General features: G+C 35.6%; 1 protein-coding gene across 1 annotated transcript; it reads left to right on the top strand.

Moving 5' to 3' along the window:
* The first annotated feature begins 342 nt into the window (after positions 1-342).
* LOC136685717 (class I histocompatibility antigen, F10 alpha chain-like) lies at positions 343-22,049 on the top strand. The gene is made up of 6 exons (XM_066659429.1): positions 343-659; positions 13,917-14,174; positions 15,186-15,470; positions 17,610-17,882; positions 18,704-18,811; positions 19,260-22,049. The coding sequence occupies exons 1-6, from the start codon at positions 605-607 to the stop codon at positions 19,271-19,273; spliced, it is 993 nt and encodes a 330-aa protein (XP_066515526.1). The 5' UTR covers positions 343-604; the 3' UTR covers positions 19,274-22,049.
* Positions 22,050-22,522: the final 473 nt, after the last annotated feature.

Raw genomic sequence — 22,522 nt, 5'->3', positions numbered from 1 at the left:
AGGAAAACACAAACTAATGGTTCACTTTTAATAATTATATAAATTTGGAAATAAATTTACAGAAATCGGACCATTCAAAGGGCCTTTATTTTGAAACAGCACATCAGAGTGACTTGAGTTTCATGTCCTGAAATCTTCATTATTTCCACAAAATAGCAAATATGTGTTGTTTATCCATTCATTAATTGTTTAGAAAATTATTTATTTATTTATTACATAGATTTCATGTCAGTGACTTTTTTTCTTTTATGTTGAAATTCGTTCCTCCACGCTTTTACCGTAATGTTCAGAATACGCAGTTCCAACAAAACTAAGTGGGGGCTAGTTCGACCAAGCTTTTCCAAATGGAGGCTGGCAATGGTGAATCGGCTTAACCGTAGTAAGGAAGTGGAGAGGGCAGAAACCGCCTCACTCATTGCTGTCAGTATTACAGATTGATCCTGAAACCACCCAAAGTGTGAAAACGGACTAAAGTTGGTGTGAGGTTTCTGTGAACGGCCGGTGAGCTTGAGAACGACCCAAAAGCCGCGAATTGGAGAGATGGACGCACGAGACTAAGTTAAAACCGCTTTCACTTTGTTTTGTCGAAACTGCGCCAGAAGGCATGCAGGTGTTTTGTATTTTATGTATTCTCCTCTATCTTCCGCAAACGTGGAGTGGTGAGTATACATTTCTTTGGACTGGCTTATAGTTATGTTTTGTTTATTATTTGAAAGTAAGCGGAAACCTTCTCCACCTTTTCCACTACTGCGGTTAAGCCAGCCGCCGTTTGAGAAAAAACGGTTAAACTAGCCGCACGTCAAAATTTTAGTGCGCGTATACTAGTGACAAACCGGTAATACTCAGTGAGCGTGAAGACCTGAGCTTATACCCTTCATTTTAAAACAAAAGTAACGGCATTTAAGCGATTTATATATTGGTCATTTCTAGTAAGCAGTCCATGCAATCAACAGATATCAGTTCAGGGTTTACTACACTATCTATCTATGAAGTATAAGATGATTTTACTGTATAGTTTTTATGTAAATGACATTCAAAATCCCTATAATTGTCTATTGTTTTTTAACATGAGTCAAGTTCACTGCTTTATAATATGGTCATTTCTATTAAGTATTCCACACAACCAACAGATATCAGTTCAGAGTGTACTATACTATGTACCTATGAAATATGAAGTGATTTTACTGTATGGTTTTTATGTAAATGACATTCAAACTTCAGATAATTGTCTATTTTTTTTACCTCAGTCAAGTTCACTGCTTTATAATATGGTTATTTCTAATAATTAGTCCATAAAACCAAAATATATCAGTTCTGTGTGTACCACACTATGTACCTATAAAATATGAAGTGATTTTACTGTATAGTTTTTGAGTAAATGATATTCAAAATCGCTATAATTGTCCATTGTTTTTTCACATGAATCATGTTCACTGCTTTATATGGTCATTTCTAATAAGTAGTCCATACAATCAACAGATATCAGTTCAGGGTTTACTACACTAAGTATCTATGAAGTATGAAGTGATTTTACTGTATAGTTTTTATGTAAATGACATTCAAAATCCCTATAATTGTCCATTGTTTTTAATGTTAACTCAAGTTTACTGCTTTATAAAATGGTTATTTGGAATAAGTCGTCCACACAACCAACAGATATCAGTTCAGAGTGTACCACACTATGTACCTATGAAATATGAAGTGATTTTACTGTATAGTTTGTATGTAAATGACATTCAAAATCCCCATAATTGTCCATTGTTTTTGAACATGAGTCAAGTTCACTGCTTTATAATATGGTCATTTCTAATAAGTGGTCCACGCAACCAACAGATATCAGTTCAGAGTGTACCACACTATATACCTATGACATATGAAGTGATTTTACTGTATAGTTTTTGAGCAGATAACATTCAAAATCCCCATAGGTTTCCATTGTTTTTAATGATGACTCAAGTGTACTGCTTTATAATATGGTCATTTCTAATAAGTAGTCCATAAAACCAACAAACACTGAACTGATATCTGTTGATTGTTTGGACTACTTACTAGAAATGACCAATGTATAAACCGGTTAAATGCTGTTACGTTCTTTAAAATGAAGGGTATAAGCTCAGGTCTTCACGCGCATTGAGTATTACCGGTGTTGTGGCCGATTCAGTTCCCCGTCCATTTAATGTTTCTTGAGTCTGCGAGAACGCGCATTCAAGAAATCACCCTGCGCGCGACCGAGTGCTACATCTACGGAAGCCGAAACACAACAAAAAGTACTAAATAACGGATAACACAATCCGCTTTGAAAAAAGAGAAGATTTATGCAGACTTTTCTTAATAATATGTTGACTAATATGATTAAAAAAGCTAACGGAATGATTTGTGTGTTTTATTAAGTACAATAAAGGCATTTTATGGAGACAGTGAAATACGATTTTAATATTTTTAAAATGTTAATTGAGTAAATGAAACATTTATGCACGACTGTGTAATAGACATTTACTCAGGGATTATTATCATTAAAATAAAATAAAACAAACAAACAAAAAGGAGGCTGGATTTTAGTCAGGTGAAATAGTCTGTCCAGATCTGTTCCCCTGTCATAATCACTCTAAAGTAATCTTTTGTGATCTAGTACTGATGTGTGGGAGACATTTAGTCATTATTAATTAATAAAGCACAGGGATTAATGTAAGGAAATATAAAAACACCGATTTCTGTAGGGGGAACACTTTTAGACAGGATAAAAAAGATCTGTCCAGATCTGTTCCCCTGTCATAAACACCTTAAAGTAATCTTTTGTGATCTAGTACTGATGTGTGTGAGACATTTAGTCATTATTAATTAATAATACACTGTTATTTATGTAAGTGAATATAAAAACACAGATTTCTGTAGGGGGAACACTTTTAGACAGGTGAAATTTCTCACCTGTACTTAGTTCAGAAAGCTTGTTTTAAATACATATAATAAGGATAAACCTTTTCACCTTTGATCAGCATAGTACTTATATGTACATTTTTATTTTATTTCCAGGTAGTCTTATTTAGAACAGCAATATGTCCAATGTTATAGGAACAACAAAAAAAACAACAGTATTAACAATACACTATATACAGAATTAACAGTATTAAGTTAGTAACAATTAAAACTATTTCACATGTTTTAGTTTTCTTATACGCATGCTGTGCACATGTATTCTTTATCCAGTGCTGGATTATCAACACAGCTGGTATGGAACCACCTTCCACATCTGTCACAGGCAATCTGTGTAACACATTCATGTTCAAAACATCAATAACTGTCTGATATATTTATTGGTCATTATGCTAATTTTTGATAAGTCATCAATTTATTTCTTACCCACAAATCTTCTGCAGCTGACTCATCATTTGTTGCTGTCTCCCCACAGACGTGGCATAGACTGCTAATGTCATCTAATGATTTACCACAATGTTAATCCATGTCCATATACATTTTTAATGTTTTCAACAAACTGATTTTTTACGTAATTTAATATCTCTTAAGAGGAAGTCTAGTGGGATTTATTTTAACTACATTTAAACACTACACTTTCTATATACAGCCAGATTATTTAAAAATGTGTATATGTAATACCTTCGCCTTAATTATAATTCTAAATACATTTAACTGTAAATTTACCAATTTACTATATGTCACTACATCGACATGCACATCACCACATACCAGATTCATGCAGCAGTGTGACTGCCATGTCCCATCTTAGTGCATTTATTGAGCTGGTGTCTGATGGAAAAGTTAATGGCTTTGCAGCCAATACTTGATCTGCAAACTAAATTAATTTAATTAGTATAGAAGCACATTAATAAAAGTGAGAAAACTTACTTGAGTTAATCCAAAAAGTCAATAAATGTTTAAATCAATAATCTTTCTAGAAGATTCATCTATATAAAGTAAGATTAATCTTTCATAAAATAAGATACCTATATTTCAGTGTCTGTTAACTGCTAAGCCAGTTGTAGTCATTTGAAGACATTCTACAACTTTTCAAAGTATGGTAAATAATTTTACAAGAAAATTACTTTGGTACATTAGCAGGAAATACCAGAAATACCTTAAGCGCAAAAACACCACAAGATGTGCCATCTTGCTGGAGTGGGTGGGGGACTGTTTCACAAGTCCACCTTGACACTTCTATCCCTTTTTTTCTCATAAAGGCTCTGAAATAATATAAATGTATTTACACAGTAACATTATATACATGTCGTGTTTACTATTGTATAGGGTAATAAAGAATAATTCACCTAGTTCTCTCCAAACATTTTCTTAGCTTCAGCTCTGATTCACCCATTGAATCAAGGAGAAGTGTCTTCCTTTTATAAGGGTACATGACCTGAATTACAGAAAATCATATTTAAAAGTGAACTTCTGTTATGAGAGGCTCAACAATGTCATTACAACACATACTTACAACCAGAAACCAGTGATGTTGATCATTTACCACACCCAAGATGATTTTATACCTGGATGGATCCCACTGTTAAAATCAAGACACAATATTATTACTAATAATATTGTGTTAAAATATTTTATGCAGCATTCACCTATTACACTGGCTATTAGAGGGCTTACACTGATCAGCCATATCATTAAAACCACCTCCTTGTATCTACATTCTTTTCCATTTTATCAACTCCACTAACCATACATGTCACTTTACAGTTCTACAGATGAAGACTGCAGGACCACCACAGAGAAGGTATTATTTGGATGGTGAATCTTTGTTACAGTGGCATGTTGGTGTAGTTGATAGTAGCATTCTGTGACACTGATGAAGGATTAGAGGATGACTAATACAAACTGTCAGCAGCAGATGAGTTACTGTCTTTGACTTTACATTACAAGATGGATCAACAACGTAGGTGTGTCTGATAACATGGACAGTGAGTAGACACAGTGTTTAAAACTTCAGCAGAACTGCTGTGTCTGATTCAATTTACCAGCAAAACACACACTAAAAACACACACCAAAAAACACCACCACCACACCAGGGTCACTGCAGTGATCACAATCATCCACCACCCAAATAATAACTGCTCTGTGGTGGTCCTGTGGAGGTCCTGATCATTGAAGAACAGAGTAAAAGGGGGTAATAAAGTATACATAGTAACAGATGAACTACAGTCTGTATCTGTAGAACTGTAAAGTGTCCTGTATGATCAGTGGAGCTGATAAAATGGACAAAGAGTGTAGATACAAGGAGGTGATTTCAATGTTATGGCTGATCTGTGTATTTAGAATACAAAAGCGAAATGTAGTTAACCAAAACATTTACCTTGATTCTATGAAATTTGGAATTCCAAATTGCTGTCATGGCAAAGGAATCCACAAGGAATGCCTCTTCTTCAGACCGCTCGTTGTGTTGTTTCACCAAAATTGTGATATATGCATTGATTACCTGTAGAAAAAATAATAAGTAATAAGCTTGCTACATACCAAATGTAATCACTAACAGTAAAATATCATGACAGATTCTCAGGACAATTCACACCTCACTTTCCAGTTCTTTTCCAGGGCCAAATCTCTCAATATCCGAATAAAATATTTTGTAGGGGCCTACTTTGGACAGCAATACATAGCAATTTTTTCCAGACCAGGCAGCTTGTACAGCTATAAGGCATAACAAAATAAATCACAAGGCTTGAATCCTATTATTTTAATTTACAGATCATAACACCTAATATCTAATCTAAAGATTCACCTATGCTTTAAAATTTCTTTAAAATATTTAAAATCTTTCATTATTACCAATACATGTAATAATTTACATTAACATTTAATTATTTTGTTATAATGCCTGTTGTTACAAGCACAATTAACTGAAAACTCAACTTACAGTTATGAATTCTGTCCAAGGAAGTGTTTCTAGTACCAGAACCTACAAAACAAGGCTGTAATGCCTGTTCAGTGTGTTTTTCTTTAGGTACTGGGGACGACTGTCCTTGAAGTGCTGTGTGCTCTGCTGCAGGTACTGGGGACGACTGTCCTTGAAGTGCTGTGAGCTCTGCTGCAGGTACTGGGGACGACTGTCCTTGCACTGCTGTGTGCTCTGCTGCAGGTACTGAGGACGACTGTCCTTGAAGTGCTGTGTGCTCTGCTGCAGGTACTGGGGACGACTGTCCTTGAAGTGCTGTGAGCTCTGCTGCAGGTACTGGGGACGACTGTCCTTGCACTGCTGTGTGCTCTGCTGCAGGTACTGGGGACAACTGTACTTGTAGTGCTGTGTGCTCTGCTGCAGGTACTGGGGATGACTGTACTTGCAGTGCTGTGTGCTCTGCTGCAGGTACTGGGGACGACTGTCCTTGCAGTGCTGTGTGCTCTGCTGCAGGTACTGGGGACGACTGTACTTGCAGTGCTGTTTGTTCATATGCTGTACAAGTCGATACAAAATGTTGTGTCTGCACTCTGGAGGACTGTATTCTGTGTGGAACGTGTGGAGAATCCTCTCTGAAGTGCTTAAGCAAATCAATATTAATTTTTTAAAATTGTACTCCCTTATCATTTACAATATCTGCACTCTTTCCCTGAATGGCAGTTATTGTATAGGGACCAAGCCAAGATTTTTCCAATTTACCACCTTTTCTCTGATGGCTTTGTGCATTAAACCGCAACACTCTATCATTTACAGAAAAAAAGGGGCTCTGCTGAGTTGGAATTTTCTTTTCTTCTTTCTGCTTTTGTTCTCTGCATTTGACAATCTCGTCAATGTGTTCCCTCATCTGAATGGCCCTGGAGATAATCTCTTCACCAATAACTGCTTCCACACTGTTGCTTACCTTTTGTAATATGAGAAATATAAGTAAAAGAAACATGCAAAAATTTTAATATTCTAATATTATCTACAAATATTTCATACATGCAGACAAGAGCTTTTGTAATAATGATAGTTAAATTCATACCTGATACATCTCTGGGACTTCGCAGGGGTAGCGTGCTTCAACACCAAACAGCATGTAGAATGGTGAGAACTTAGTTGTTATCTGTGTTTTTGTTCTCAAGCCAAACACAACAGATTCAAGATACATGTCCCAAGTATCAGTCCGGTCAATTGCTAATTTGCACAGGGCCCTACAGTAAATAAATTATTAGAAAGAGATTAAGAGACAGATTTATATAATCATTACCATGACAACACAAATAATATATATATATATATATATATATACACCGTATAAATGTTATTAATTATATAATATTGTACACATATATATATATTGTACACACACATAAAAGCTTTATTTTTATTAACCTTATCTTAAATAAATATTACCTTTGAATTGTTCCATTCATTTTTTCAACCAAGCCATTAGTCTGAGGGTGGTATGGGGCGCAAAGACTTCGCTTTACCCCAAGAAAGCTGCAAATTTTCCTGTTAATCTGATAATAAATGTATAGCAGTTTCTAGCAGTTAGTATTGTGACTGTATATGCACACTGAACATTTCATTAAAATACCTTCCCTGTATCTACACACTTTATCCATTTTATCAGCTCCATTCACTATACAGGTCACTTTGCAGTTCTACAGATACAGACTGTAGTCCATCTGTTTCTCTGTATACTTTATCACCCCCTTTTACTCTGTTCTTCAATGATCAGGACCTCCACAGAGCAGATTATTTGGATCACTGCAGTGACCCTGACATGGTGGTGGTGTGTTAGTGTGTGTTTTAGAGGATGACTAACACAAACTGTGCAGCAGCAGATGAGTTACTTTCCTTGACTTTACATTTACAAGAAGGACCAACAGCGTAGGTGTGTCTAATAATATGAACAGTGAGAGGACACAGTGCTTAGAACTTCAGCAGCACTGCTGTGTCTGATTCAATTGTAGCAGCACAACACACACTAACACTATTACTGGGTCATTACAGTAATAATGATCATTCACCACCCAAATAATAACTGCTCTGTGGTGGTTCTGCAGGGGACCTAATTATTGAAGAACAGAGTAAAAGAGGATAATAAAGTATGAAGAGAATCAGATGGACTACAGTCTGTATCTGTAGAACTGTAAAGTGACCAGTATGGTCAGTAGAGCTGATAAATGGACAACGAGTGTAGATACAAGGAGGTGGTTTTAATGATATGGCTGATATATATATATATATATATATATATACATAAAGATATTATTAAATGATGTGTAAAAATGTATTATATGTAGTTTTATTATTATAGTTGTGTTAACCAACCTGATTAACAAATTCTTTGCCCTGATCTGTTAGGATTCTTTTTGGTGCACCAAATCTGTAGAAAAACTGCACAATGCACTCCGTGACCTTCTCTGCTGTCTTATTAGGGATGGCAAATGCTTCAGTCCATTTTGTGTAGTAATCAATCATTACACAAATGTACTGATTGCCACGTGTTGTCATTGTTAGTTTTCCAATCAGATCCATTCCAACAAGTTCAAATGGACTGTGTACCTTAAAATGTAAAACAAATTATTAAAGAGAGTGTCAACAGAACATTTTCCAATCAGGTGATATTAATTCAGTTAAATTTTATTTATAAAGAGCTGTTAACAACATGCACTATCACAAAGCATTTTAACAAAAAGCCTAGCCTAATCTTATTCCCATAAGCCAAATATGACATTTAAGACAAAATGAATAAATGTGGATATGTGCTGAATGCATTACACATACTGTTATAGGGATGTGAACAGGCTCCTGCTTAAGGGTCACCCTGGAAAGCTGGCAATTTTTGCACTGGGAAACCTGTAACATAAAATATTATTAGACTACAATACTTAACCTCAATTTACAAAAAAAGAAATCTTACTTACCCATTTTTCGATATCCACACCCATGCCAGGCCAAAAAAATCTTTTGGATATGGCATCCTTCGTTTTGTGAATTCCACAGTGGGAGCCTATAGCACTTGCATGGAATTCTGTAAATATCTGGTTGGCCTCTTCAGGACCAATGACAACTTTTCTTTGTCTTTTTGAACCATCTTTCATTTTGCTCACATGAAAGAGCTGACCATCTATTTAAAAAACAAGCAAATTATAGACATTATACACGAACGAAGCACAATAATAAGGGTACTAATCAAAAAGCGATTTGCATTTTTTTTGGGGGGGGGGGTAAAAAAATTAGATGGGCACAGTTTTACACAGTTCATTAATGAAGCAAATTGTGCAAACTGGTTAACGATGTATTATTTTCTATTAAATCAAATGAATGCCTTCATCTTAGCATGAACAATTTTATTAGGCTAATATGCCGTAAACGTGGTGGATAATAATTTATAACTTAAAGTTCTTACCGACGACCTGAAAGGTGGAACACCGTCTCCGAATTACATATTTTTGTTCTTTCGTAGCATTGGGCGGATAAACACCTCGTGATTTATAATTAACAATTTCGGTGTAAATTGTAGGATCCATCCTGACGATTTTGACGCTGTTTTTTTCCAAACACAGGCCAGCAAAAACTCACCAGCGAAGATTCACAAACAAATTTACTCTTTGAATCGATTCATTTAAGTCACAGATCTGTTTTAGGTCAAGTGGGTTTTAAACTTATAAATATTGATGAGTTATTTCAATAAAACATAATACCTGACTTGTTTATGACAGGGGAACAGATCTGGACAGATCTTTTTTTACCTGTCTAAAAGTGTTCCCCCTACAGAAATCTGTGTTTTTATATTCCCTTACATTAATCCCTGTGCTTTATTAATTAATAATGACTAAATGTTTCACACACATCAGTACTAGATCACAAAAGACTACTTTAAGGTGATTACGACAGGGGAACAGATCTGGACAGATGTTCTTTATCCTGTCTAAAAGTGTTCCCCCTACAGAAATCTGTGTTTTTATATTCACTTACATTAATCCCTGTGCTTTATTAATTAATAATGACTAAATGTCTCCCACACATCAGTACTAGATCACAAAAGATTACTTTAAGGTGTTTTTGACAGGGGAACAGATCTGGACAGATCTTTTTTATCCTGTCTAAAAGTGTTCCCCCTACAGAAATCTGTGTTTTTATATTCACTTACACGAATAACAGTGTATTATTAATTAATAATGACTAAATGTCTCCCACACATCAGTACTAGATCACAAAAGATTACTTTAAGGTGTTCATGACAGGGGAACAGATCTGGACAGATCTTTTTTATCCTGTCTAAAAGTGTTCCCCCTACAGAAATCTGTGTTTTTATATTCACTTACATTAATCCCTGTGCTTTATTAATTAATAATGACTAAATGTCTCCCACACATCAGTACTAGATCACAAAAGATTACTTTAAGGTGTTTATGACAGGGGAACAGATCTGGACAGATGTTTTTTATCCTGTCTAAAAGTGTTCCCCCTACAGAAATGTCTTTTTATATTCACTTACATTAATCCCTGTGCTTTATTAATTAATAATGACTAAATGTCTCCCACACATCAGTACTAGATCACAAAAGATTACTTTAAGGTGTTTTTGACAGGGGAACAGATCTGGACAGATATTTTATCCTGTCTAAAAGTGTTCCCCCTACAGAAATCTGTGTTTTTATATTCACTTACACGAATAACAGTGTATTATTAATTAATAATGACTAAATGTCTCCCACACATCAGTACTAGATCACAAAAGATTACTTTAAGGTGTTTATGACAGGGGAACAGATCTGGACAGATCTTTTTTATCCTGTCTAAAAGTGTTCCCCCTACAGAAATCTGTGTTTTTATATTCACTTACATTAATCCCTGTGCTTTATTAATTAATAATGACTAAATGTCTCCCACACATCAGTACTAGATCACAAAAGATTACTTTAAGGTGTTTATGACAGGGGAACAGATCTGGACAGATGTTTTTTATCCTGTCTAAAAGTGTTCCCTCTACAGAAATCTGTGTTTTTATATTCACTTACATTAATCCCTGTGCTTTATTAATTAATAATGACTAAATGTCTCACACACATCAGTACTAGATCACAAAAGATTACTTTAAGGTGTTTATGACAGGGGAACAGATCTGGACAGAGCTTTTTTATCCTGTCTAAAAGTGTTCCCCCTACAGAAATCTGTGTTTTTATATTCACTTACATTAATCCCTGTGCTTTATTAATTAATAATGACTAAATGTCTCCCACACATCAGTACTAGATCACAAAAGATTACTTTAAGGTGTTTATGACAGGGGAACAGATCTGGACAGAGCTTTTTTATCCTGTCTAAAAGTGTTCCCCCTACAGAAATCTGTGTTTTTATATTTCCTTACATTAATCCCTGTGCTTTATTAATTAATAATGACTAAATGTCTCACACACATCAGTACTAGATCACAAAAGATTACATTAAGGTGTTTATGACAGGGGAACAGATCTGGACAGAGCTTTTTTATCCTGTCTAAAAGTGTTCCCCCTACAGAAATCTGTGTTTTTATATTTCCTTACATTAATCCCTGTGCTTTATTAATTAATAATGACTAAATGTCTCACACACATCAGTACTAGATCACAAAAGATTACTTTAAGGTGTTTATGACAGGGGAACAGATCTGGACAGAGCTTTTTTATCCTGTCTAAAAGTGTTCCCCCTACAGAAATCTGTGTTTTTATATTTCCTTACATTAATCCCTGTGCTTTATTAATTAATAATGACTAAATGTCTCACATATCAGTACTAGATCACAAAAGATTACTTTAGAGTGATTATGACGGGGGAACAGATCTGGACAGACTATTTCACCTGACTAAAATCCAGCCTCCTTTTTGTTTGTTTGTTTTATTTTATTTTAATGATAATAATCCCTGAGTAAATGTCTATTACACAGTCGTGCATAAATGTTTCATTCACTCAATTAACATTTTAAAAATATTAAAATCGTATTTCACTGTCTCCATAAAATGCCTTTATTGTACTTAATAAAACACACAAATCATTCCGTTAGCTTTTTTAATCATATTAGTCAACATATTATTAAGAAAAGTCTGCATAAATCTTCTTTTTTTTCAAAGCGGATTGTGTTATCCGTTATTTAGTACTTTTTGTTGTGTTTTGGCTTCCGTAGATGTAGCACTCGGTCGCGCGCAGGGTGATTTCTTGAATGCGCGTTCTCGCAGACTCAAGAAACATTAAATGGACGGGGAACTGAATCGGCCACAACACCGGTTTGTCACTAGTATACGCGCACTAAAATCTGACGTGCGGCTAGTTTAACCGTGTTTTCTCAAACGGCGGCTGGCTTAACCGCAGTTTTCCACTGGTGATACCAAGCTAATGATTTTTTTAAACATCGATGTTCTTCATTAATTGGACTTTACCATTAACTGGAATAAGTATGACTTCCGTATAAACTTATACACAACTCTATTATAATCTTGCGGCCAATAAGAAAACTCATATCTGCACTTTTGAAATACTGGAGTCAAGCTATCCGCACTTTGGAAACTGACGGTCAAGTCATCCGCGCTTCAAATCCGAATGCGCCACGTCCGCTTTGGGACAGATAGAGCGCCTGAAACCCACGTTTGAGCAGCGATGTCTCTGTTACTAAATAAATGCACGAAATGCTAAAATGGACTAAAATGAACAAGCCATTAGGAATATATTTCGTTTTAAATCACTTTAAAGAGGCAAAACACGCTTTGATCATTTCATACATTTACGTATTTTTTTTTTACTTTTCTATAAACACTTAACTGGCTTTGAATAGTAATCCTGGTGGACATGTAGAAATACAGATTACATTTTACTGTCATTAAACAGAGGGACCTCACTGTATAATATTCTCATGAATTTATACCGAATACCTTCCAATATGGATTTCTCAAAAATTACCCATAATGCCTAAACAATTCCACTGCCATTAAAAAGAGGGACCTCTTGGCTATTAACTGTATGATTTTGGCAAAATTTGACTGTGTACTTTTCTCATAAAATCATATTACATACTTACTGATATGGATTTCTCAAAAATTACCCATAATGCCTAAACCATTCTACTGTCATTACACAGATGGACCTCTTGGCTATTAACTGTATGATTTTGGTAGAATTTCACTGTGTACTTTTCTGACGATGTAATATTTGAGTGTGCTTTTCATACAACCTTGAAACAATGTAAACATACAGCAGTTGCAATGTATACAAACAGTACATAAAATCAATAAATAGAAAATACATTTGTAACTGGTGTTGAAATTTGAAATGGGCAGTATCATGATTTCCTAAATCCAATTAACATTTAAATACTGTTTTTCAAAGAAACAATTGGTTTTGCACCCTAAGAACTGCCATTTACATTCAGACTGTCGTTCGTGTTCCAGTCATTACATCAATATTCTAAAATATTACAATATTAACAGAGCTTACCTATATAATATACCTATATAATGATTCTGTTTATTTAACATTTTTACATCGTTTTCCTGACACACAGCAAATTCTCCAGTGTTAAATCAACACTATTAGTGTTATCTTAACACTGAGAGTGTTAAATTATTACACTAACAGTGTTAATTTAATACTGGACAATTTGCTGTGCAGTTAACAGTATTGTCTTTTATTTTTAGATGTGTGCCACATACAATTAATACGCTGTGTTTAATAAAATGCTCTGATCAGTGTAGTGTGCTAACTGCAATGGCAGTCGCCTCGCCAGCCAGTTTCTTAACTAGAGTCAAGCCAGCCTCCACTTGGAAAAGCTTGGTCAAACTAGCCCCCTCATTGTTTTGGTAGAACTGCGTATTCTGGACATTATGGTAAGAGTCTGTAGGGGAACGGATTTAAAAAGAAAAGCCAAAAGTCACAGACAGGAAAATGAATGTAATGTAATGTCTGAAAGGGCTGTAACATGAATCCCATTTGTAAGATATAAGTATTTATAAACTTTAGCGTTTATATCTTATTTTGCAGATGATCTATATAAGCATTGTGTCTACTGGATTGGTTCTAAAGGATTCAGCCTGCCTGGCGTTATAGAGAGGATAGTTCTGAATGACATTCCTGTCTACTACTATGACAGCAATATGAGGTCTAAGATGCCACGTCCTAAATGGCTCAACAGCTCTGTAGGAAAAGAACAGTGGAATACTATCCATGATTTGTCAGACTACAATATACATGCTGTTACGATTGCCCTTCAGTCAGCAACTCAGCAGTTCAACTTAACAGGTAAAGTCCATTTGGTGTTGTCTCATGCAAACAATACAAAATACTGAGGTGTCTCTCAATGCAGATGTTAAAGTCACTGTCCCATTGTCTCATTTCTAACTTTTAACCTTGTTATTTTTAACAAATATACAATAGCAGTTTAATAGTAGTTTAAAAAGTGGTATTACCATGACAGCGTAAACAACACAGTGCCAGTAGAAAAGTGCTAGTGCAATACCATTGTTAAAAAACTGAGACTGGCCAAGGTATGGACATTCTGAGAGTTGAGAAGTGGTCGGTGACAAAATTGTAGTTTGTAGTATGATAAAGAAAAAACACTGCCCCCGAGATATTGTACTGAGGGTGCATTTTCTACATTGCTCCAGTGCACTGGGCAGATCTGCGGTGAGTAGTGAGAGTGTCTGCATGCCACTTCTAAAGGCTTGAATGCTGCTAAGGTGCCACAGTAAGGTCAGGGGTGAGCCTGCTGCGTGTTTTTGGGTAATTTTTCTTCTGTGGTAATTATAAAGCAGTCCAGGGACAGGAGGTTCATCTCTGAGGAGAAATCTAAAATGTTTCATTGCATATCCTCCTGTTAAACCAGTCCATCAGTCCCAGCAGGGCTGTAGAGACTAAAGGCAGTTTATTTATTTAGCTGAGTGATATAAATGTATTGCTAACTTGGTTCTGTGGCAGACCTGGGATCAGGACAAACTTAGTCTTGCCCAACTCAAATCCAACAGAAAAGAACTGTTGATAACATTATTTTAAAAATCTCTCAAAAGGAAAATGGCTGCGTCACTCAGTCTGTGTCACATAAGAGAACATTCATTATTAAACATACAGGTCATGGTCAGAAGAAAACTATGAAAATTAGTGGACAGTGGCTTTAAGAGGTTTGAGTATTGTGTTTTCTGGCGAGGCAAGGAGGGACACAGCAGCAGATGGAATTATGCATGATCTCTATTTTGCATTTGGATATGCTCTTTTATTTGTTTATGTGTTTTTTTTATGTTTATTTATGTGTTTTAGGTTCTTTAACTGACCGTAATATATATCAAGGAGCTGGATGCTGTATTGTGTATCCAGATGGGACTTACCAAGCCTCATTAAATCATGCATTCAATGGCAAGGAGTTCTTAAGTTTTGACGTTTTCAGAAGGACATATGTAGCGGCGGTTCCTCAGGCAGTCCCCTATAAGCATCTAAGGGAGAGAGACCTAGTCTATATTGATAAGGTAGTACACTACTACAGCAAAACATGCCTAGAACGACTGAATGTATTGAAGGATGCTCCAGAAGTGAACAACACAAAAGGTCAGCTCCCTTATTTTTGAATGTGTTCTTTATCTGAAGTAGGGGCCTCAAACACGTATTCATTGGGGTCACTGTCCAAATGATATTTTTCATGTTAGAACAGAGGGAAGAAAAATCAGGGACAATATGTGTTGTCCAATAAATATTTAAAATTTGGTTTGTGTTAGGTTTTTTGTTTGAATGGATCATTTCACATATATCCCTCTATTATTTATTTTACATAATCAATCATTAACCTAGGTTAATATAGTGTCTGGGTGAAGGAGATCAACACATCCCACCTAAATATTTGTGATTGTGCCCCGTCCAGGGGTGGGCAGGATTTAGGGATAAGGAAGCTACGTTATGAAGCTGTCTCCTTATCTGGTAGTACAAGACAAGGATTGAAAACAAAAAGTGTCAATTCAGATACATAAAGTGGCAAATTAGAAACATACATTTCTTGACCCAGTCTAGATTACACAGGGATCCTGTAATAGTGATATCTATGCTTAAAGGAATACAATGTAATACAGTAATACCTTGACTTATCAGTTTAATTCGTCCTGTGACTGAGCTCGCAACTCAATTTACTCGTATTTCAAATTAAATTTCCCCATTAAAATGAATTGAAATACTCTTAATCCATTCCAGGCCCCGCAAAACGACACAATTTTTAAAGAAGAAAAATGTAATTTGTAAATAACAAATACGGTATAAAAATAATAATACATAATAAAAGAGAATGTAAATAAATAAACTGGTTCTATTAAGTGTGTTTAACTTGAAGGTCAGACGAAGATGCTAGCGGAGGTGAAGGAGGTTGGGGGAGTTTTTCTTTTCATGCTCTATTGCTTAACTTGCTCGCTAGTAGGCTGACCAGATCTCAGATGGTGAAAAAGAAGACACGACTCAGTGGGGGGGGGGGGTTATTCCAGATGCACGTCAATATAACCAAGTGAACTGAACACTCACTGGGCCACTTAGTGGAGGGTTCCGTAAGCTCACTATCTCGTAACTCAGATCTTGGCTCGCATCATAAAGGAATAAATTGACAGAGCCATGGCTCATATCTCGGAAAATTCACAAGTGGATTCACTTTTAAGTCAAGGTTTCATTGTAATTGGCTTTTTTTGTTTCCTGAGCACCTCCTATCTGCTGCAGAGTGTAATTTACAGTACTGCTGTGAAATCAAGTCTCACACACATCTCTCTCTCACAGACAAACACACACACCTTTCTCTCTCTCTCTCTCTTACTCATTGAGTGATGTTTACAAAAGTAGCAAACAGCTCTAGGGACTTCATCTGATGTTGAGCCGGGGAAATGTGTGTAATCAAATAAAATGATGTTGACTACATGACAAACCCCATATATCGCTCATAATAATAATCCACAAAGCTTGGGTTCCACAGACACAAAGTTGAACTTCAGTCATTTAATCCACATAGCAACTGGCGAAAAGCAATTATTACCAAACTCGATGTCTAACACGAAAAAGTTAGCTAAAGTTAGCAGCTGAGCCCTGGCTCAGTACTCAGTCATTCTCAAAAACAGATTATAACACTTTTGTCAACAAAACTATCACTAACTAGCACAATTTCGTAAGCACAAATACGTACTGCTCCAACTTGTGTCCTTATGTCTGTTTCTGCTCCCTCTACTGTGTAAATTATGTTCAGTATTAACTCTTGTACGGCCGCTCATTCTCTCTCTCTCTTTTTCTCTTCCTTACTCTTTGCCATATTATGTCCATACCGGGAATACCAAGCCAGCCTTCTTGTAGCTAGAAGATTTGTACCATAAAGCGTTACCCATTTCTCGTGAGAGTCCTCTACCTCATGATTCAGAAGTTGCTTAGTGCAGTAGACTAGCAGAGGAAGTGGCGTAGCAGTCACAGGGGCAGTATTCTCCCTATTACAGCTTGTAGAACATCACAATCATTTAGAAGCTGTAATTTTAAGGTAGAAATACAACATGTTCCTTTAAATAGAAACACTTGAAATATTTGCAATGTGCCATACTGAATTTTACACAGCAGACGTGACTGGGTGACTAGAAGTGAAAGTTACAAACACACCAACTTTATGACCAATATAGATACCAAATGGGAAAGAAAAGTCATTAAACATATTTTTAATGGCCTCTTGTTATTTTCTAGGTCCTGAAGTCAGGATCATTGAGAAACAAAAGGCCGGCTCCATTGAAGTCACGTGTCATGTGACTGGGTTTTACCCCCGGTCAGTTCAGGTGTACTGGCTGGGTCCAGATCTGCAGTCTGTGGATAAAGAGGTCAGTGATATCCTGCCAAATGAGGACGGCACCTACCAGACCAGGAAGAGTGTGATAGTTCCAGAGGAGGATGTAGGAAAACACACTTACAGCTGTGTAGTGCTTCACAGCGCCGTTACTCACAACATCACCAGAGTCTGGGGTATGAGCTCTTCAGCACATTTGATATTTTAAAGAGATCTTTTAAAATATAAAGCATTTCAAAATGTTTCAAAAATAACAGAGTGTAACTGAGAGTAGGTTTTATGCTAAATGTTCTGTTTTAGAGGAACTTCTAGAGGAATCAATGTTATTTACATTGAGATATTACAAGTTAATTTACAGTATACATTGCCTTACACCAATGTGTTTTATGATACTTACAAACTGAGCTGAGGTTTTGGTCTTGAACATACAGTATTTTTTAAATGCTTTTGTACTGGAGAGGTACATGTAGGAAGTGGTAAGAAAAACAGTCCCCAGTGAAAATTAGAGGGGCAGTCTTATTCATTACTAATTTTGAATTATTAACAATGACTTTGTGTGTCTTCAGTCTTTATTGTTATTTTTGGATGCAGTAAAATAAATAAATAATTCACCACTCTTTTATCATTATCAATATCGCATATACAAACTCAGAAGACATGTTTAGGTTCACTGGTTGCTGAGAAAACAGTATTAGGTTATTGACATCCTGATCCCCTGTTTGATTTGCCACTACTGTAAAAACATTTTAATTTCTCTACAGTAAACCATTTCACATTAAACTTATTGACCCTATTTACATTTCAGGAACTCAATTATGCAGAAAATATGAGCAATACAGAATGATCCTTTAAAAGAAAAATAAAGTCTTCCTTTTCTCATTCAAACATGACACTCACTGGGGATGATTGACACAGTTTACTCAGTTAAAGACTGATCATTACTCAACCTAAACAAGAGTACAATTCAGAATGAAAACAGGAATGTGTTGTTGTGCAGCTGGGGAGAAAAACAGTGGTTTTGTAGCATGGATATGTCTTGCCGTGACTGTGCTGGCTGCTGGAACAAGTGCTGGGTTTGTGATATGGCGACACTGCTGCACTCAGGGTAAGTGAAAGAAAAGAAAATGTGCAATGAATGATCATGGTTTAAAAATCAATGTAATTATTGGAGGAGATTCTCCATTTAATATCACAAATTATAAAGTAAACATTCTTTAAATGCCTGCACATTAGGGTTATTCCCCTCTTATTTTTCCTTGGGCCTGGAAGATGACATTATGGAGTATTATGAGAAAAAAAACTTCTAGTGATCTAATAATTTCATGCAGCCAAATAAGATATACTCAACACTAATAACCATATTACTGGTTAATAACCACCACTGGTTAATTTTATTTAATTCTGGATCGTGTCTCTAAAATGTAAGTTCTCATTCAGTCTTTAAATGATGTCAGAAAAATTTGGGTTTCATATTAAATTAATACATGTGCATTTACATACTGTACACTGTTTGAAGAGGACATCAGTTCAGTCATATTTTTTTTTCCCTACAGGTTCTGTCGTCTAAACCCATCATCACTGAACACAGTGTCACACTTTTGCCCTGTTTTGTTTTTTTCCTGTTCTGTTTTAGTTTCCTTTGCTGGCTGTCATGTGCTTCTTTAGCACATGGCACTGTTTTGTTTTGTTCTTGTCTCCTCCCTTAGCCCTGCCTTAGTCCCGTCTTAGCCCCACCTTGTCGTCAGTGTTCCCACCTGTGCCTCCTTTGTGGTCCTGCCTCTCTTTATCCTTCCTAGGTGTTTCTTGTCTATGGTCCTGTGTTTATCTAGCCCCTTGTTTTCAGTGTTACTTTGTGTAGTATGTGTTTACCATACCCCATGTCGGCCCGCAGTTGTTGCAGTTCAGTTTCGTTTCATTTATTCTAGTTTGTGTTTCCAGTGTCCTGCTTCTATTTATATTCAGATTGTATTGTTTCTGGTTTTATTTGTTTGTTTTAAAAAAAATTACATGTGTGTATGTCCACCTCCCTGCACAACCGTTACACAAACAGATAAATTACTCTCATTCTTGTATTTTTTATGACATTTATTTGAATATATGTTTTAATATATTTAGTCAGCATTTCTCTTTTTAATGTATACAATTTCGGTTGATGATGCTACTGTCTCTCTCCCTAAAAACATGACAATCTTTAAATTGTATTTTTTCATTTTTAATTGTCCTTTCCAATTGTAATTAGCAGTAGCTTTGGGTCATTGACAGACACTTTATAAGTATAATTATTATGTTTATTATGTTTATAATAATATAATTATTATTATATATTGTTATTACAGACACATGTCCTTTATAGCAGAGCAGAACTCTTAGATCTTTAGGAACTGGTCAGTAAGTCCTGCATCTGGTGAAATCTACACAAGTATTTGACTACTCTGCTTTCAGAGAAGGTTTAGAAGTATGGAGGTACATTTGCTGCAAAACGCCTGACCACATGTGACACTGAAATATGTAGTTGTAGAAAATAGTCACACGTGTATCAATAATATGGAAATGGAAAACAGGAAATTACTCTTTATCAGATTTCTGATGGAAAACATAAAGTAGCAAAGAGATAAATCAGGAGAGTTCTCAGTGTGTTTCTGGGGCTGTGCTCTGGGCGAATCAAGCCGCATTTACTGTGCTGTTCATATAGCTACTGTCTATATTAAACAGGACATAGCCAGGGATGAAACTGATAGAGTCAGGACAGAATCATGACTAATACACTGTTTACAGCAGTTCAGAGTGATACATATTTTGAAAGAGTATTGAGTTGGGTCTGTTTTTATATTCAAATTACGCAGCAGAATGTGCTTGCAAAGAGTAATTTCCCATTTTTCCATTGCATATTCTACACAGACCCTCGGTCCTCCATGTTTGTTTTCTGAAGAGATTTTCTCTATGGCTTCATTTATTGATACATGTGTAACTATTTTCTGCAAATACAAATTTCACTGTCACATGTGCTCAGGGGTTTTGCACCAAATATACTTCCATATAGAAGAGCCATGACATTAGACACTTTTAAATACAAACTGAAAACATTCCTATTTCAGCAGGTCTTCAGCTCAGTACTAACATTTCTATATTTTATATTTGGATGTATTGTTCTTTTCCCTTTTTGTTTGAATCATGTTTATTTCTATTTGTCTTGATGATATTTTATTTTTAATTGTATTTTTGTCTGTCACATTTGTTACCTGTGCATTTCCTCATTTGTAAAGCACTTTGAATGACTTCAGTTTATGAGAAGGTAATAAACTTGCCTATAATCATTATTTTTATGTACACTCTGTTGTAGATTAAAACTGGCAACTACCTGAACAATGTGCAGGCAATGAAATAATGGCCTTTTAAAGTTTACATTATGTTTGGTATGTTGTCATTAGTTTTGAATATTGTTTTTTGCCATCTCTGTGGTGATACTCTTAAGGGTGTGCATATTCGTACCTTTAATTAGGGAACATTCCATCATAACTGTAGATTTTAAATTTGTTTTGATTTCATATGACTAATTTTATCTTTAGAAGTTATATTTATAAAATGAAATCTTACAAATACTCACCTCTCCTTCTGGAGAAGAAAGTGTAATATAATTTTTAAAGGTGCCTTTACACTGTTTGATCAATGATGTACCTCTACTGTATCTTTTTTTTTCAGAGAGTGTATGTAATGATGCAGTTGTCAGAGATTATGAATCTCAGTCTAATTCATTATTGTACAGTTGTTTAATGCTACAAGTAAGCTTTATCTGAACATATTGCTCTGTTTGAGCATTGTTTGGAAGTTTAAGAGAATGTCAGTGAGTTCTTTGGGATATTGTGTAAGATTATTGTGTATTTTGTAGTACAGCTGTATGCCTGGTGACCATGTAATAACTGTTTTGTTTACAGTGTTAATATTGTACCTTGTAAACATTGAGTACATTATATGGAGTACATGTTCAGCATCATGTGATTTACAGACTTGTTTGTGGTTGGATTAATATGTGAAATTCTTGCAATAAATAAAGAGAATAACCATTTAACTGAGACCACATGTACAGAGAATGATAATGTTTGCTCACATATAGGCTACTACTCACTTTCTAACAAGAGACATGACAGTAAATATGGGTTCATCAGCACAGCTCAGTGCTGGGGTGCTATATATCCTTCACCTGGCGTTAGGTTCGTGTTTCTCTACTCCAGAGAATCCTATTCTATTGTCAGTATTTCTCTACAGGGATTAGAGAGGCAGTGTGTGCACGTTTGCACATCTGTGTTAGTAATGGGTGCAACTTAATGTAGAACACATTAATTACAAATTTGTCCTCAAATATTTGTACATATGGTGTATTTCTGAAATAAATGAAACTGAATAAATGAACTATATACAAATAAATTGGACCTGGAGGTTGAGCACATGTGTGTGTGTGTGTGTGTGTGTGTGTCTGTGTGCCTGTGTCTCGCCTTGTGAGGGACTGGTGTGTTCCTGCCTTGCACCAAGTGATTCCAGTTAGACTCTGGACTGGACCCACCACGACCCTGAATTGGATAAGCAGTTTCAGACAATGAATGAATGATAGTCCTTCAACAAATTCAGATGCACAATCCAGGTAATAATAAAGGGAGGATTTCTGACAGTCTAATCCAGTGTTATCCAACTCTAAACCTATTCTACCTGTTCAAACAAACTTGATTCAACTAATTTTGTGAGTAGGATGTTCCAGGACCTGGTTCTGATGCCAAATCAAAGCATATGTGATCATCTGAACACAAAGAGTAATATATAACAC

Source organism: Hoplias malabaricus, chromosome 2, assembly GCF_029633855.1.
Source record: "Hoplias malabaricus isolate fHopMal1 chromosome 2, fHopMal1.hap1, whole genome shotgun sequence".
Lineage (NCBI taxonomy): Eukaryota > Metazoa > Chordata > Actinopteri > Characiformes > Erythrinidae > Hoplias > Hoplias malabaricus.
Note: the sequence above shows the minus strand (reverse complement) of the source record. Positions and strands in the feature narration are given on the sequence as shown.